The sequence below is a fragment of the Chinchilla lanigera genome, unplaced genomic scaffold (assembly GCF_000276665.1).
Source record: "Chinchilla lanigera isolate Chin_1 unplaced genomic scaffold, ChiLan1.0 scaffold00074, whole genome shotgun sequence".
NCBI classification, from domain to species: Eukaryota; Metazoa; Chordata; class Mammalia; order Rodentia; family Chinchillidae; genus Chinchilla; species Chinchilla lanigera.
In genome coordinates, this window is record NW_004955475.1 from 1709623 (window position 1) to 1728412 (window position 18790).

The following is an 18790-nucleotide window of genomic DNA, read 5'->3' on the forward strand; positions in this document are numbered from 1 at the left end:
CCATTTAGCGTTTTTGTTATTTGAGACAGGGTCTCCTTTTTTAGTCCCAACTGGCCTTGAACTTGTGATGTTCCTGCTCAGCTTCATGAATAGCTGGTATTATTACACATGCATGCTACCATGCCAGCTGCCATCTGGCCTCTTAGAATTGCCTTCCGCATCCACAATCCAGACACCATTATTTTTCTAATATGAAAGTGTAATTATATCCTTAGAACCACTTAATGAAAAAAGCAGGGATATGAGTCAACATTTAGCTGTAAGAATGTGCACTGCAGTGGGGCTGGGATGTAGCTTAGTGGTAGAACACTTGTCTAGCACACATAGGGTCCTGAGTTTGATTCCCAGCAGCACACAAAAAATTAAAAATTAATGTGGATAATTTATAATATATGCCAGGTGTGGTGGCACATGCCTATAATCTCAGCATTTGGGAGGCTAAGGCAAGAAGATCATCATGAATTCAAAGCTAGCCTGGATTGCATAGTTCAAGGCTACCTTGAACAAGACTTTAGGAATAATGCCCAGATTGCATGGAAAAAAAAAAAAAAAAAAAAAAAAAAGCTGGCATGATGGTGCACGTCTGTGATTGCAGCATTGGGGAGGCTGAAGCAGGAGGATCACTGTAAATTCGAGGCCAGCCTGGGCTACAAAGTGGGTTCAAGGCCATCCTGAACTGCATAGTGAAGCCTTGTCTCAAAAAAGACAAACACTAAATATATAAAACACCAAAAAAGTTTTCATTGCAATGCTTTTTATTATAGTGAAAAATTGGAAGCAGCTTAAGCATCCAACAATAGGTCAGGTAAAAAAAAAATTATGGTATATTATTACTATGAGAGAATATTAATAATATAGAAAGTTTATAATGTTTAGAGAAAAAATATACAAAATATGTCTAATATTCTATCTTATTTAAAAATATATACATGATAGTCGGGCATAGTGGCACACACCTGTTATCCCAGCACTTTGGGAGGCTGAGGCCAGAATATTGGAAAGCTTGATCCCCACCTGGCCAACTTAACAATTTAGTGAGACTCTGTCTCAAGCTAAATCAGTCAATAAAATGAATAAATAAAGGGCTGTGGATGTAGCTTAGTGCAAAAGCCTCTGCATTCAATTCATAGTACTAATACATATATATGAAAAAATGAACTGGAGCATTCTAGGAGGCTGAGGCAGGATCAAAAGTTCCAGCTCAGCCTGGGAAATTTTTAGACCGAGGGAGACCCTGTCTCAAAATTTTAAAAAAGTGCTTGGATATAGCTCCTGGGTTCAATCCCCAGTACCTAAAAAGTATAAACAAACAAATAAATGTGACACAAATATTTACATTTGTCAAAATACATCATCGTAAAGGTACACTTAAGCCCTGAGCACTTTACTATGGGAGTTTTGTCCCAAGAAAAAGGAAGGGAGGTTTAAACAAATATTGAAATTTAGTTAATGATTTGTGTGCCAAACTCTTAAAGCGTGATATGTAGGGATGTTTGCAACTTAGTATGAAACACTCTTTAAAAATCACTTAGATTCGTGGAAGGATGAAAGTATAGCATAATGTTAACATTTGTAGAATCTGAATCATGGGTTTATGAGTGTTCACTGTATAATTCTTTCAACCTTTTTCTGGAAAACTTTCATAATAAAATGTGGAAATAAAAGGCCCCAAAGGGGTTCTGACAATACAATAGCATAAGTTGTTTCTGGGTTGTAGGGATTTTATGGGGACTTGACTTTATTCTGATTGTGTTATTTTAAAAATTATTTCTTGTTTATATTTTCTGATTTATAATTTCTTTCAGGGGCTGGGGATTTAGCTCAGCAGCACAGCGCTTGTCTGGCAAGCGCAAGGTTGTGAGTTCGATTCCTGGTACCGGAAAAAAAAAATTTCATTAATTTCTTTCTAGTAAACAAGTGTTGTTTTTGATTTTTAAGAATCACAATAGAAGCCAGGTTTAGTGGTCCATGTCTGTAATCCCAGCACTCTGGGAGGCTAAGGCAGGAGTATTGCAAGCTTGATCCCAATCTGGGAAACAGCGAAATGCTCCAACTGAAAATTAAAAGGGCTGGGGATAGCTCAGTGTGAAGACCCTCAGTTTCATCCCCAGTATGGAAAGATAAAAAGGATAGGGAGGGAAGGAGGGAGACAAGCAGACAGGAAAAGAGGACCACAGTAGTGCTTTTGGCTATTCTCATTGAGGTATATAGGGATGAAGTGTCATGATATTTGTAATTTACTTTAAAACAGTTCCACAAGAGACATGTGGCAGGCTGGGCATGGTGGCATGTACCTTTTGTCCCAACTACTTAGTAAGCTCAGGCAGGAGGCTCACTCGAGTCCAGGAGCTTCAAGCTAGCCTGGGCAATATAGTGAGATTCTGATAAAAAACAATTCAAAACCAAACCAAAGGAGACATAATATGGCAAAATATCAGTAGCTTTCAACTTCCTTTTTTCTGTGGTGCATGGGATGGAACCTAGGGCCTCACACATGTTAGGCAAGTGCTTTGCGCATCCCCAGCCCTAGTTGTCGACTCCTAGATCAGTGATTCTATGCCCTGGTGCATGTATTAAGATCACCTGGCAGGGGCTGCTCTTAAAACTGTCCATGATAGGTGGGTGTGGCGCATGCCCGTAATCCCGGCACTCTGGGAGGCTGACCCAGGAACATTGAAAATTCTAGCCCAGCTTGGGCAATTTTACAATTTAGCAAGATCCTGTCTGAAAATTTAAAAATTAAAAGAGGGCTAGGATGCAGCTCAGGGGGAAGGCCATAGGTTCAATGCCTAGTACAGCTTTAAAAGTTCTTTAAAATGAAACAAAACTCCCCATGTTGAAACTATACCCCAGACCAATTAATTCAAAAGCTCTGAGGTTGGGGTCCAGGCATCATTGTGTTTTAAAAGCTTCCCAGTTGATTCCAAGGGCCACCAAGTTTGAAAACAAATTGTCTCTGTTGTGGGCATATGGGTGCTTGTGCTGCTACTTTTCTGGATATTTGACAATTTTCATTTAAAAATATTTTAAGATGGTTGAGGTGGTGCTGCATATAATCCTAGCACTCGGGAGGCTCCTGATTGTGTTATTTTAAAAATTATTTCTTTTTTATCTATATTTTCTGATTTATAATTTCTTCGTCATAAACAAGTGTTGCTTTTGATTTTTAAGAATCACAACAGATGGGGCCCAGCTTCGAGTTTGAGGCCTGAGTTACATAGTAAGACTGTCTCAAAAAAGAAAAAAGAAAAAAAAAATAAGGGGAGCAAAAGTGACTGAGAAACAAACTATCCATGCCTTCCAGCTGCCACTAGGAGGAAACCCTACCCTGCTTGACAAGTCCCTTCTAGACCCAGAGTCCTGTAGGCACGGTCCTCTCTGTAGACTATGAGTCCCTGTCACCTGACTTAACACTTCCCTGCATGTGTCTAGAATCTGTTCTGCTCTTGCTTTCTCCATTGTAGGCCTCAAGGGGGCTATCTCAGTTTCTCTGAGATCCACAGCCCAATTCCAAACTTGCTTCACCCTCCAGGAAGACAGCCTCTAGCCTACATTCATTTCTCTTTTGTCTCCACACAGTCTCCGCCCGTCATTTCTGACATCCACAAAGCCTGTCAGAAGCAAGTCATCTACTGGTGTGCGTCTGCTCTCTGTCCCTGATCATGACCTTGATATTCTTTCACCTCAGCCTTCATAAGGCAGCATGGACAGTGAACAGGGTTATTGACTCCAGGTGCTCTTGGCCCAAGCTCCACTCCCAGCTCTGTATCTTCTTAGCTGTGGGATATGGGGCAAGCTGCAAACTATTTGGTGCCTCAGTTTCCTCATCTGCAAAATGGGTTGATGTAACAGTAACTACTTCAACTAGGGGATTTCATTGAGGCAGTTTAAACTTAAATTGTTTAAGTTAAAATTAAAATATGCTAGGTACAAAAATGCATACCTCTAACTCCAGCGATTCAGAACACTGAGACAGGAGGATCTCAAGTTTGAGGCCAGCTTGGGAAACTCAGCAAGACCCTCTTTTCTTTAATTTTCTTTTCTCTTTTCTTCGTTATCTCTGTCTCTGTGTGTCTTTCTGTGTGTCTCTCTCTGTGTCTGTGTCTGTCTGTCTGTCTGTCTGTCTCTCTCTCTTTTAGTACTAGGAATTGAACCCCAGGGCGTTCACAATGAGCTACCACACCAGCACTGTCCCCTTTTAATTTTAAGATAGGGTCTTTCTAAGCTGCTAAACTGATGTAAACTTGTAATCCTCCTGCCTCAACCTTCCACAATGCTGGGATTATAGGCACATGCTATCACATCTGGCTTGAGGCCCCATTTCAAAATTAAAAAATCAAAACAGCTGGGGACATAATTCAGTACAAAGGCCCTGGGCTGAATACCTAATATCACAAAGAATGTTAAAGTAGTACCTGTCACAAACGTCTTTATGATATGTGATTTATTATAATTGTCCAAATAGAAGATAGATATGAAAGCCTCTCTGATAAATAGTTGGGCATTTTACCCATACTATAATTTTTTTTGAGACAGGGTCTCTCTATAGAGTCTAGGCTGTCCTTGAACTCATTATGGAGCCCAGGTTGCCCTCAAACTCTCAAGAATCTTCCTGCCTCAGCTGCCCAAGTGCTGAGATTATAGACCTGTGCCACCAAGCCTGGCTCCATGTTATAATTTTTTTTTTAAGTTTTACTTATAGTACTGGAGATCGAAACCAGGGGTGCTCTACCACTGAACTACACCTCAGACTTTCTTTTTCCTTGAGACAAGGTCTTGCTATATAGCACAGGCTAACTTGCCCTCTTCCTTTCTCAGCCTTGAAAGTATTGGGATTCCAGGTGTGTCCCAGCATATCCAACATACAATACCAGCTCTTTCAAAATGTTTCTTTTTATTTTAAGACAAAAGTCTTGCACTGGGATGTGGGGGCAGATGCCTGTAATCCCAGCACTCAAGAGGCTGACACAGGAGGATCACTAAGTTCGAGGCCATCCTGGACTACATAGTTAAGACCTGGTCTCAAAAAAAAAAAAAAAAAAGGACAAGGTCTTGCTAAATTGCCCAGGCTGGGCTCAACTTATGAAGTTCCTGCCTCAGCCTCCTAAGCAACTGGAATTACTAGTATGTGCCATCATGGTCAACACTTAAAAATTTTTATTGTGAAAAATTTCAAGCATACAGAAAAGTAGATAAGATAGCACAAAACCAAGTATCTATATGCCCATTATATAGATGCAATTTCAAAAAATATTTGTTAGCCCAGGAATGTAGTTCCGTGGTAGAACATTTGTCTAGCATGTATGAAGCTCTGGGTTCGATCCCCAGCACTGAAAAAAAACTACTTAATGCATATATATAATAGGTGTGTGTGTGTGTGTGTGTGTGTATGTGTGTGTGTGTGTTGAATAATGAACCATTTTAAGATAAATTACAGAGCTGGGTGCAGTTGTGTACATTTGTAGTACCAGCTCTTGGGCGGCTGAGACAGAAGGATCATTTGAGCACAGGAGTTCAAGGCCAGCCTGGGCAACATAAGTGAGATCCCATCTCAAGAAAATAAAATTTAAAAATATATGTTTTAAAAACTGAAGTAAACTACAGACATCATGATACTAAATCCTTACCATGTATCACTGAAAAGGCCATTCTTCCAAGCCAAGCACCATACCATTATCACACCTCATAAAGTTGGCAAAAATGCCCTGATATGTAATGCTCACTTCAATTTATATTTTCCACTAAATGCCTTTATGGCTGTTTTTTTTTTTTTTTCCTCCAAGCCAGGTTTCCATCATGGACTAAGCATTGCATTAATTGTTATTTCTTTTAAATCTGCAGATCTATTTGTGGTACTGTTATTCAGGTTAGGGTTAGTATCCTACTCTTCCTTTTCCTCTGACAAAATTTACTAGAAGAAACTCTTGTTTTAATAAGGGAGATATTATTTATTCTCCAAGGTCCTCCTGGCAGGAGTACCACCTTTTCCCACACCATGAAGTACTTACCCTGTGTCCAAATGGCATGTAGCCCTCAGGAATCAAGCCCACTGCTGAAGAGCAAGCCCACATCTTTGGAGCAAGTCCACACTTTCTCTGGACCAATCTCTGGGCCTGAAATGCCTAAGCATATCTGAAGGAAATGAGGGGAGGCTAGGCAAGGGCAGGTACCTGGCCTGGAGCTCCAGGGAGCGCTGCTTTCCTGACACCAGGAAGGTCCTAGGGAGATTGAGGTTGGAACTCTCCTTTAGCTGAACAGAAAGAGAAAGGGTTATAGTATGGGCTGTTGAGCTCTACAGGCCCTAGGCCTCTGCACACACAGACTTGGGATCAAAGCCAGCATGTTTTTGTTTCTCCCAATACCAGTCCCCCACTGCAGGTTCCTATTTCCCACCTCCTAGAGCTCACCTCCATGCCATCCACATCAATGCGTGCCCGCACGCTAAATTTCTGGCCAAGGAGCCGCAGCCTGGGCACGCAGTAAAGGAGGCGGTCATTGAACTAGAAAAGAAAAAGGTTGCGATGTATGAGGACCTATGAGCATATGGCCTGCCTCTCTATCCTTATGGGACTCCTGAAACTTTCCTGCTGAGGACTCAGGGCAACAAATGGAGGACAGACAGCCCAGATTGGGCACAGGGGAGTTGTAAGGAAGGAGGCGTGGGGGTCACTTCCTAGTGGGTGACCTTGGGCAAGTCACTTTGCTCTGTCTTAGTTACATCATCTGTAAAGAAGGGAAAAATACGATCAATCAGTTACTAGAGGAAAGAGAGGCTGGCGGCAGGTACAGCCTTGAGTGAGTACCAGGTCAGTGTGTGTGTGTGAGGGTCCGGGGCGTGCCTTGAGCTCTACCCACGGCCCCACATCTGGCACTTACTAGTATGAGGTATCGGTCTTGAGTGGTCCCGTTCTTCGCTGACAGCTTAAGGATATGGCCTTCTTTTATGAGCTCTTTGGTGGGGCTGACAATGTCCTCCTCACCTCCTAAGAGCTCGTAAACCTTCAACAGTTTGTGCATTCGCTCCTGGAAGGAGACAGTGAGCAAAAGGCAGGGTTTGGGGTGCCAGCTTCCCCTCAGATGTCCATGAGTTGCAAGCCCCCCAGTTACAGGACAGACACTACAGGTGGGTGGGTGAGGAAGGGCAGCAGCTGAAAGGGCCACTCACCATTTTGCGGATGGCAGCGTTAGAGTGCTCTGCTGCTGTGGCTATTAGCTCCAGAGACTCTACGGCACAGAGAGTTCAGATGGGGTTAGTAGGGAGGAAGTTCTTGGGGGCTTGTTTCCTCCTGAATACTTCCTCTTGGCCTGACCACACCCTCCCCTTTCCAGAAAGGGCCAGCCTCAAAAATGTCCATAGCAGCATCATTGGAAATGAAAAACTGTTTCAACTAATGCAACAATAGCAGAATCATGGTATACACGATAGCTGGTAGCCAATAAAATAAAAGCATGGCAAGATTACTATCATTAATAATAACAATAATATTTACATATGTAACTATTACGTAACTGGAAAGAAACATATCTATGTTTAGCAAGCTGTCTCTGGATGGTGGTACTGTGGGTGTTTTTTGTTTTGTTTTGAAGATAGGGTTTCACTGTATATGTAGTTCAGCTTGGCCTTGAACTCACTGTGTAGCCCAGGCTGGCCTTAAACTTGTGGTGATCCTCCTGCCTCAGGCTCCTAAGTGCTGGTATTACAGGGAGGCGCCACCATGCCTGGCTTTATTTTAAGTTTTTGCATATTTTCCATATTTTTTGAGAGAAGGTCTTGCTCTATTGTGCCACTGTGGCTGGCTCTTTCATATTTTTTTGAGGCAGGGTTTCTTATTATGTAGTGTAGGCTGGCCTTGAACTCACTTATGTAGCCCAGGCTAACCTTGAACTCATGGTGATCCTTCTGCCTCAGCCTTCTGAGTAATGGTATTACATGTGTGAGCCATCATGCCCAGCTCTTCCATATTTTTGACAAAGAACATGTATTACTTTTATAATTGAAAAAAATATAAACAAACAAAGGGGGACTGGGGATGTAGTTCATTGGTAAAGCACTTGTCTAACATGTGTGAGGTATTGGGTTCCATCCCCAGCAAAAAAGGAGAGAGGGAGAGAGAGAGAGAGAGGGGAAGAGGAGGAGGAAAAGAGACAGTGAGAGGCAGAGGAGAAAAAGGAGGAGGAGAAAGTAGAGAAGAAAAATAGATATCCTTGTATATATGTGTGTAGGGGTACTGGGACTTAAACCCATGGCCTTAGCACTGAGCACTGAGATAAGGTCTCAGTAAGTTGCCCAGACTGGGTTTAAACTTGTTTGTTTTTGGTTTGGGTTTAAACTTGTCATCCTCCTGCATCATTCTCTCAGAGTGCTGGAATTACAGGTACCACCATGACCACCATGCTCCTATTTTTTGTCTCAATAATTCTGATTATAGACACATTCTATGCATAAATGCATTTTCATTGCAGTGGTGTTTACAGTAGTGCCAAAATGGGAACAAAAATGTCCAACTATAGGGGTTCAGTTAAATAAATTATCATGCACTCATGTCATGGACTATCAATCTTTACAGATTATACTTATGGAGGATTTTTAATAATCTGGGAAATAACGTATTTTAAAATACAAACTGATCTCTACAGAATGATCTCATTTTTGCAAATATATGTGTCTAAAATAACAGCAGGAAGAATATATGCAAAAGTGTTTATTCTCTGGGAGTTGAAATCACTGGTGATCTTCCCACACTTTTTTTTCATCTTTTCTATAATTTTCATAATGTATCATCAGGGAAAAAGAATTGAAACAAGTCCCCTTAGACCTCCACATACTAAACAAATCCACTGCTACCTACAGCCTGGCCCCAGCTTCACTGGCCTTCACTCTACATTTTGGGTTTCCCCATTGAGAACATACGCCTGTACTGGAGGGGCACGGGTGTTTCTGAAAAGAGTCCATATGGTTGGCAAACAAAGTCTTGTTCTCCTAGGCCAATGATGGTGAACCTTTTAGAGTTCCAGTGATAACAGCTGGCTGCAGCACACGTGCCATAGGTTCGCCACTACCGTCCTAGGCTCTGTCTCCATGAACAAGTTTTGTTGCTCAGGGAGATCTGTGGCCCCTGTCCTGGCCCAGGCCTCCGTATGCCTTTCAGGTGCCGGGCTGCTATCTCCAACCCCTTTTCCACTCTGGCTACCATAAGCAGCTTTCTCAGACACAGGTCCATGTCAGCTTCTGCTCAAATCTGTTATTCACTCTCATGTGCCTGTAGGACAAAGGTCCAGTCCTTTGGCCTGAGATTCGAAGTTCTTGGTGATTTGGCTTCTGCTGACTGCTATAGCTTCTTCCCCGCTGCATCTCTTTACACATGTCCTGTCTTGCTTCATCCAGCCATTCAGTCTTCCAGATTCAGCTCACCAGCTCTGGTACGCCTGCCCTGAGTTCCCGGGCTGGGTTAGGACCCTGTCTGATTTCCTCATTCCTCTTCCCCTGCTGTGCCGCATCTATATCTGTGTCCCGTAGTAGAGTGGGAGCTCCTTAGGATAGAGTCAATGTCCCACTTGCCTTTTCAGAGCTCCTCAACCAATTTTTCACATAAACTGGCTCCTTAAATCCTTACAGCAACCCTGCCAAATAGGTGTGACTGGGCCGTTTGTCCAGTGACAAAACCAAGGCTCAGAGAGAAGATAGCCACCTGAAATTTTTACCTAGAAGGTGGCAGTTGGCATCAGAGCTGGGGCTTATCTTCTAGCTACCTCTTCTCATACATACTTGGCATCTTTCCCATCCAAAGGCAGGCGACAGGCAAACAGAGGTAGGGGGAGCCCAAGGAAGGGGACAGGAAGGAGACCCTGGCAAGCTGTGGATCCATAAGCTTAGGCCTATATAGGTTGTTGGGTGCAGACTGGAGGCTTTGTTTGCTGTAGGGAGGAGTACAGATTGGCATTTCCAGGAGTCCAACATGTGCAGGCTGTATCTAGGGGTTCAGTGTTGTGATGTCAGTCCAGGATTTCACCTGGGGATTTAGGCTAGGGAGTGTAATTTGGGGAACTTGGTATATGAGCTTGGTCTGGAAGATCTAGTGGGGCCTGGTCTGGGCTTAGCAGACTAGGATCTTGGTTTGAAGTTCATCCTTAGGCTTAATATAGGCAACTGACATCAGCCCTTTCCAGCTAGCTTGGTTTGGGAAGCTCAATCTAGGTTCCAGGTGCCAGAGTTCAGTATCACAGCTAGAAAGTGGACAAATCAATGTGCGGAACCAGAGCTATGATTCAGTGGGGTTGGCTCAGCCTGGAGATTTTAGTCTGAGGTGTAAAACGTGAAGAGCTCATCTGGGCTGGGAAGGTAAGTGGGCACATCTTAGCGGGCTCTTGCAGATTCTCATTCTCAGCAGCTCAGAAAGTCAGACTGGGAAGTTCTTTCTGGGACTTCTACCTTTAAGCTCAACGTGAGGAGCTCACTGTGAATTTGCAAAGATCAAGCTGTGAAGTTCATTATGGAGACACATGGGATTGGTTTAAAATAATAAGCTGAAGTTAATAAACTCAATCTGGGACTCATTTTATTTATTGTTTATTTGTTTGTTTGCTTTTTGAGAAAAGGTCTTGATATGTAGTTTGAGCTGGCTTTGAACTCACTATATAGTCCAGGCTGGCTTTGAACTTGCAGTGATTCTCCTGCCTCAGACTCTGAGTGCTGAAATTATAGTCATGCACCAGTATGCCCAAGTGGGGCTGATTTTAGGGGAATTTGGTATTGATGGCATTAGCTGGGGCATTTAGTAATAAAACAGTTAACATTTATTGAGCCTTTAATGTGTGTCAGACACTTGTTAAATATCTCATTTATCCTTAAAACAACCCTGTGAGGTAGGTATCTTTATCATTGCCATTCTGTGTGAGAAAACAGACTTAGAGGCTTGAGTAGCGGGCTGGAGGATACACTTGATGAAAGGGATTAAACAGGGGTCAAGTCTAGGGAGCTTATATTGGCAGCTCACTTTGGGAATTCAGTTTAGAGAGTTCATTTAGGCATTTCCATCTGGGAATGTCATGCTAGGGATCCAATTTGGATGTAAAATTACAGGACTGACTCCTGGATACTTGTGACAGTTAAGGTGGAATGTCAACTTGATTGACTAGGGAGCCTCCCAGGGGATTAGTAAAGAACACTTCCAGGTATGCCTGGGTAGGTCATGGAAATGTGTGTGACCTTGGAGTATTTATCTGGTCCCTGGTTCCTCCAGCTCTGGCACTCTTTCTCTCCTCTAACTTCCTGATCCTCATGAACTGAACAGCTTTGCTCTGCTATATCCTTCCACCATGATGTTTCGGCCATGGAGCCAGGTTACCATAGACTGAATCCCCTGAAACCGTGAGTCAAATTAATCCTTTCCTCCTTTAAATTGTGGGTGTTAGGTATTGTGTCCCAGTGATAGAAAATCTAATACAGGAAATTGGTACCGGGAGTATGGTTATTACTGTGACTGTACCTGACCATGTAGTTCAAAAGTCTTTGGAACTTCTTTGCAGGAGAAATTTTCTTTGTTCATTTGTTTCTGTTGGTTTTTTTGAGACAGGGCCTCACTATGTAGTTCAGGTTAGCTTTGAACTCACTATGTAGCCCAGGCTGGCCTCAAACTTGCAGTGATTCTCCTGCCTCAGCCCCTCAAGTGCTGGGATACAGCATGGGCTACCGTGCCTGGCTACAGAAGAAATTTGGAAAGGTTTGGAGATATAGGCTAGAGAAGTCCTAGAATGCTATAAGCAGAGCTTGATGGGCAATTCTGGTGAGAGTTCAGAAGACCCAAATGGTGACAGGAATGTGGACAGTAAAGGCCTGGTTCAGTGGACTTTAAGGGGGAATAAGGATTCTTTTGGGACTTGGACTAGAGGCCATGCATGTTACACTCTGGCAAAAAAATGTATCTACATTTTATCCATGTCCTGAGACTGCATGAGGCTGAGTCTAAGGGCTATGGACTAATTGATTGGGCAAAAGAAATTTCAAGGCAGCCTCACATTCAGGCTGGGGCATGGATGCTGCTGGTTGCTTTCAGCCAAATTTATAATGAGAATCAGGGGCAAAAAGCAGAGCAGAAAAATCTGAGTAACTTAAATTTTGGTCTGGAAGAAACCATATGTAAAGTTGGGGCCAAAGAAGGTATAGCTGTTGAAGGCAGAAGTATAATTAGAAAGAAACCAAGTACTTTGACAGGGACAAGAAAGATTCCTCAAGAGCATCTCAGGGATCAGCAAGAGCCCACCCATCATAGGCTCAGAGGTGCAAAAGTATAAACCTTTCATTTGAGAAGAGAGCATCTGGGGTCCCTGATAGGGAAGGGGGAATTGGTTCTCTAGGATTCATTCCACCATACTTGGCCATCTAGGCACTCAGAGGCTGCTACTGTCATGGTCCAAGGGGGCCTCGTTACTGCCTGTGCTGGGGGCAGACCTTGGTGTTTTCTACCCTTCCACCGAATGTTTCTGCATTGGAGCCAGCTGACCATGGACTGAATTCCCTGAAGCCATGAGCCAAATTAAGCCTGTCCTTTACCTTGTGAGTGTCAGGTACTGTGTCCTAGTGATGGGAAAGCTAATACAAGGCTCAAAGTAAACATATGACTCTGTGGTGCTAAGGGGAGAAATAAGATGGGGGGCTTCTTCTGGGGGTCCCAGTTGGATGGGTACAAAATGTGGAAAGTCAACATGGCAGTGAAGTGCCCTTCTTGGGTTCCAATACCGAGCCCAGTCTGGAGACCAGGGAATCTCAATCCATAATTCTAAGTCTGGAAGGTATAAAATAGAGAGCTCAGTCAGGGAGAAATCATTTTGGAAGTTGAGACTGGGAAGATGAAACCAGGTATTTAGCCTAGTTGGCTTAATTTGGGAGACAATCAAGGGCATTAGTCTGCGGGGTTTGCAAGGAACTCTCAATCTGGTTGATGAGAAATAAAGAGTCAAGTCAGAAGGCTAGGGAGGATACAGTCTGAAATCTTTGGAGCTCAGGGCCACTGTGTATTAGGGCTCTTTCTGGGGTTCACCCTGGGGAACTGTGGGAATCCAGTCTGAGGCTCTGTGAGGTTTCACTGGGAGGGGGGGATGGACCACGACAATCTTTTGGGTTTGGGGTAGAAGTTTCAACCTGAGAGATAGTAAATGGGAAATTACTGTGTAGAGAATGTTGGCCAAGGAGATGACACTGGGAGGCTGTTTTGGGAGAATCTAACTCTGGGACATCAGATTGAAGGTTCTAAGAACCCATCCTAGGGATCTCGGTGGAGAGGGCATTCTTAAAGCCCAGTCTGCAGATCTTAGTTTGAGAAAACAATATAGGGATCTAAAACTGGGACCTTAGACTGAGTTTATCCCAAGGGCTCATACTGGAGATGTCAGCCCACAGGGCTTAAACCAGGGAATCAATCTGGAAGGGTCTTTCTATATGCTGAGGTTATGTAGCTCATCTTCAGTAGGGCTTTTGCTTGGTGTGTTTCAGAGGAATGAGGTACTTACTTAGTATACATCTGTAGTATCCATTCAGAGAGCTCAGCTATTAAACATTCTAGAAGTATAGCTCTTTCCAGAGGTTTAGGGTTCATAACAAAATACCCTATCTGTTGGAGTGAAGGAGCTAAGTTTGGGAAGTGACTATTACACAGGACACAACTGTCCACTTTCCATTCTTGTAGGTTCCACACTTTTCCTTTTTCCCTCCTAACTTCATGACTCCTCCTTTTAAGTCTCCTTTGGTGACCCTACTTCTCTGAGCTTTATCTGTAACCCTTTTTCTTTTCTATTTATCCTCGCTGCCTTTGGTGAACCTGGCCAGTTCAATGGCTTTGACTGCTCTCTGGGTGCCAGTGACATCCACATCTCTCCTCCTGGATTCTAGACTCATCTAATTGCCTGAACTGGCAGCTCACATTGAACATGTCCAAAATCAAACTCTTGAGCTCATCTCAAGAGCTGTTATTCTTGACTTCTCCCCAGTTCTATATACACTCCATCCTAGGCTTTTCAGTGCTACTTCCAAATAGAATATATCCTTTTCTTTTTTTTTTTTTTTTTGGTACCGGGAATCGAACTCAGGATGTTGCGCTTGCCACACAGGCGCTTATGCCACTGAGCTATATCCCCGGCCCCCAAATAGAATATATCCTAAATCAAACCATTTCTCACCACTTCCACTGCTACTGTCCTTGTTCAAGCCATCTTTTCTCATGTTCTCTCTTAGGTTATTACAAAAGCCTTCTAACTAATCTCGTGGTTCCCTCTCTTGCTCACTACGTAATCCAAGTCAAAAACTTCCCGCGTGTAGTATAAGCTACCCATTCCACTCAGAATAAAGCCCTTTCCTTATTTGACCTTTAAATTTTTGCTTCTCTCTCAAATGCCACTTCCACAATCCCACCCTCACTTATGCTAGAATCACAGTGGCCTTTTTTTTTCTTTTTTGTCTTTATGAGACAGGGTCTCTCTACACAGTTCAGGCTGGCCTTGAGCTCACTTTGTAGCCCAGGCTTCTTTTTTTTTTTTTTTTGGAGACAGGGTCTCACTATGTAGGCCAGGCCGGCCTGGAGCTCATGATCTTTTTGCCTCAGCCTCCTCAGTGCTGGGATTACAGGTGTGCACCGCAATGTATGGTTTCGAGTGACCCTCTTGTCGGTCCAGAGATACACAAGCGACCCACCTTCCTCCCCGAGCTTCCCCAATGTCCCCCACCTTGGGGCCTCCTCTTGCCTCTGCCTGTAGTGTGTTCCTCCCATTGGCCTGTAGCTACCTTCTTGTTATTTGGGTACTGACTCAAATGTCTTCTACTCAGAGAACCCACCCAATCTAAAGTAGACTACCCTGGTACTGTTACCTCACTGTCTTCTAACTCTCTGAATTACACTTATCACCTCATATTCTCTTATTTATTTATTACTTCTGTTTCTTATCTCTCGGGGAATAAACATTGAGTCCTGAGATCAAGGACTTCATCTGTTTTGTTTATCTCTATATCCCCAGGGCCTTAAACAGTGCATGGAACATTGAGGTGCTCAGTGAGTAGCCTTAAATTACTGAATAAACAGAGATAACAGTCTGACAAGAGACAGTGTGGTGGACTCTGGGGAGCTCTATCTGGGATATGACCGCATCGGGTGGGGCAGATCCTGGGAGAATCAGAAATACTTTTCTAGTAGTTCAGTGTATAGGGGCTCAGTCTGGAAAGGAGATATCTCAGCTTAGAGATCTAAATCTGAGAGGTAAACAATATGGGGACCAGCTAGGGGGACTCAGTTTGAGACAGGTGGTTCTGTGGAGTTCTGTCAGACGTGGAGGTTTTTTGGGAGGTCCATTCTGGGGAGCGGCCAGTGGACGTGGAAGAGAGCTTTAACTCTGGAAGGTAGAAAATCAAGAGCTTCATGGTACAGGGCTCTTTCTGCAGAGGTCACCATGGAGACTTATGCCTGCGGGGCGGTTCATTCTCTGGGAGTTGAGGCTCAGTTTCATTTTGCACTTGGTACAGCTTCATTTGGGGACAAATATGGAGGTTAGCCTAAGAAATGGATGGCTTCATTCAGGAGATCATTCTGGGCATGCCTCTCAAACTCTGGTGCTCCAGTTAGGAAGTTCTGACTAGGGAACTCTGTGAATATTTTTTCTGAGTACTCAGGCAGAGATTTCAACTTGGAGGTTCAGCATGAAGTTCTACATCAGAGCCTCAATGTGGGCCTTTTAGCTTCAAGCCCTATTCTGGGATCTCAGTCATGTGGCAAGGGAAGGCTGACTCTGAATTAAGTTCTGGGCTCCTGCCTCAGAGGTCTGGCCTAGGATTATCAAAGTCAGGGATCAAGGCAGGGCCTGGGTGCACACACTCACTTTGGGCATCCTTGCTGTCCGGGGAGCCATGAGGCAGCTTTAACAGATAGTCCTTGAGAAGTAGCTCATAGCGGGGGATGCGCTGCACAGGCTCCAGCATGTGGTGCTGCAATGTCAGGTTGCCACAGGCTTCCTCTTTCTGTGACAGGCAGAAGCAGAGAACTCATGTTTTGTTGCTGACCACTCCCCTACTCCCGGGTCTCTGCAGCCCTCTCCTCCCCTAGTCTGTTCCACCCAGCTTCACCACTTACTTGCACCTCATGGATGATGACTTTAAACTGGGTAGAGCGCTCTGTCCAGGTGTTGACCAGCTCAACAGCCCGGTCAAAGTTCTTCACATACTCGCCATACATCTTGAGGAAGGGTGCCAGCTTCTGCAGGATGTCCCCAATGCGAGGGTAGCGGTCCCTGGGTTGAAGTAGGGGCTGAGGTGGTCATAATGATCCTTACCCATCAGGAACCTCCCCCCTAGGTCTCCAGCTACAAGTAGACCACTCTCATTTCAGTGCTGGAAACCCATTTCTCCGCCAGTCTGCTTCTTCGGAACTGCTGCTTATATTATAGGCCAATTAGGCTCAGGGGCTTGGTTTGACCTGAGACCACGGCCTAAGATGCCACCAGCTCCAAATCTGCCCTGCTCAAGGATCAAGAACCACATGGCCTGGGACACCCTCCCTGACCTTATGGCAAGGGCTACTTCATACACTGAAAACTGACACTGTGCTCAGCCTGGTGCTAGGTCATGCTGGGGAAAGGAGCCACACCTAGTCAAGCCCTGAAAGCCTCACTGTCGGTAGGGGAGCCAAAGGGACCAGACATGGACACACTCCTCATTAATCACATTGGGTGCAGGAAACAAACCAGACCTGGATTCACAGGCTGATGGCAGATACTAGAGCTAGGCTTCACGCCAGCCTTCTGTGTTCACAGTCTAGAATGAGGGACACACTTTATCCTGTGAGTGTGGAGAACATGGACATGATTTTAGGCTGGGACTGACATGAACTTGTTGTTCAGAAAGACATCCAGGCAGGTGGTGTAGACCCTAAAGGCTGAATTAGAAGAGGAGAACCTGCCTAAAAATCTACCCTTCCTCCTTAGGCATTAACTCTTCCCAGAATCCTTCTCTGGCCCCCAGACTAGGAGTAGTCCATTTGTCTAGGTACTTATAGCCTCTCACTGTTACCTTTATAGTAGCACCAAAAAAAAACCAGCTTAGAATCACTGAGCTTTCATATACTGGGTACCATCCTAAGATCTCTACATGTATCAATCCTTAAAACAACTGTTCAAAGTAGGCCATTATTATCCCCATTTTAAAGATCAAGAAACTGAGGCAAAGCAGTGTAAGAAATCTGCTCAAGCTGGGTGTGGTGGCACATGCCTGTAATCCCAGCACTCACTCAGGAGGCTGAGGCAGAAGGACTGTTGCGAGTTCGAGGCCAGTCTGGGCTACAAGGTGAGTTCAAGACCAGCCTGAACGGCATAGTGAGACCCTGTGTCAAAAAGACCAAAACAGAGAGCGAGAGAGACCCAGCTAATTTAGCTCTTTACCTCATATTCTTTATTCCCTCACTTCATACTCTTTGTTATACTTGTATTACTACATGTTTGTAGTACATAATGAACACATTCAGCATGGGAGATTTGTACAATGTACATAAAACATCTCAATTCTTTCCCCACCTCATACTTACTTACTTACTTATTTTGAAACAGGGTCTCACTATATAGCTCAGGCTGTCCTTGAACTCACTATGTGGCCCAGGCTGGCCTTGAACTCACCAGCAGATATTCCTGCCTCAGCCTCTGGAGTGCTGGAATTACAGGCATGCACCACAATGCCCAGCCCACCTCATACTTTTAAGGGCTCTGCTATTGTGTTGTAATTTTCTCAGTCCTGGTCTGAGTTCCACATTAGGTTGGGAGGGCCTAGAAGGTGGAGCTTAGGCTTGATTTTTCAGAAGATAGTAAGAGGAAAGACAGAGTGAACTTTTTAGAGTGCTGGGGGTGCAACTTGGGGGGCCTTGTGCATGCTAGGCAAGTGTTCTACCACTGAGCCACACCCCAAGCCCAGTAATAAATGTGTGTATACGTCTGGATCTGGAGTCCAAAGGCAAGTGGACAGGAGAGCAGGGAGCCTGGGTTTAGGGTCCCTTACCATTCCTCCATGCGCTTCTCTAGTTCTGGCAGTAGGAACTGCTGGTGGAAGCAATAGATGGAACAGATGTTAGAGAAGATGCCATGGACAACATCAGCTGGGAAGGAACTGCGGTTCCGAGCTTCTTCCAGCAGCCGGGCACAGAACACCTATGGAGCAGGACAAGAGAACTCAGCCTCACTAGGCCTAAGGCTTAGCCTGGAAGGGGCAGCTTGCAGGTGAGGGCAGTGTTTGTAGGCAGCTTTGTGGAGCTTTGGGATCAGCATTGGTCTAGAGAAAGAGAATGGAGTTTGGATCATATACTTCAGTTTGCCAAGGTTAGGATCTGGAGTTAGGCATCAGAACAGTGTAAAGAGAAGAACAGATTCAAGGCCAAGGTCAGAAATAGGTTCAGGGTCAGAGAGAAAGTTGGAATTAGATCCACTCACTTAACAAGTATTTCTGAATCCCTACTATGTGCCAGGCACTGTACTGTAGGCTGGGATGGAACAGTGAACAAAGCAGACAAAAATCCCTATCCTCAGGATTCTAGTGGATTTGAGGTCCTGAGCAGGGCCAGAGTTAGAATGAGACTCCCAGTGATGAGCTAATTCAGGGTCTGAGGAAAGTCAGCATCAGGGTCAGTGCTTCAGTCAAAGTTGGTACCCCTACCCAGGGTTAGGATTAAAGGTTGGTAAGAGGATCAAACTTGGGATCATAATCAGAGTTGGCTTCAGAGACAAGTTGGTTTCAGGGTCAGAAAGGGGCCTAGCCACCTCTAGATTTTGGCCC

General features: G+C 44.4%; 1 protein-coding gene across 1 annotated transcript in view; it reads right to left on the minus strand.

The window, feature by feature from the left end:
* Positions 1–18790, minus strand: part of Fgd1 (FYVE, RhoGEF and PH domain containing 1) — a 49337-nt gene that overhangs the window by 6249 nt on the left and 24298 nt on the right. The window contains exons 6-12 of the mRNA XM_013502823.1: positions 18020–18168; positions 16110–16266; positions 15859–15997; positions 7166–7224; positions 6877–7023; positions 6408–6500; positions 6171–6250 (exon numbers count right to left, since the gene is read on the minus strand). Coding sequence (XP_013358277.1) covers positions 6171–6250; positions 6408–6500; positions 6877–7023; positions 7166–7224; positions 15859–15997; positions 16110–16266; positions 18020–18168 — 824 coding nt within the window. The remainder of the gene's footprint in view (positions 1–6170; positions 6251–6407; positions 6501–6876; positions 7024–7165; positions 7225–15858; positions 15998–16109; positions 16267–18019; positions 18169–18790) is intronic.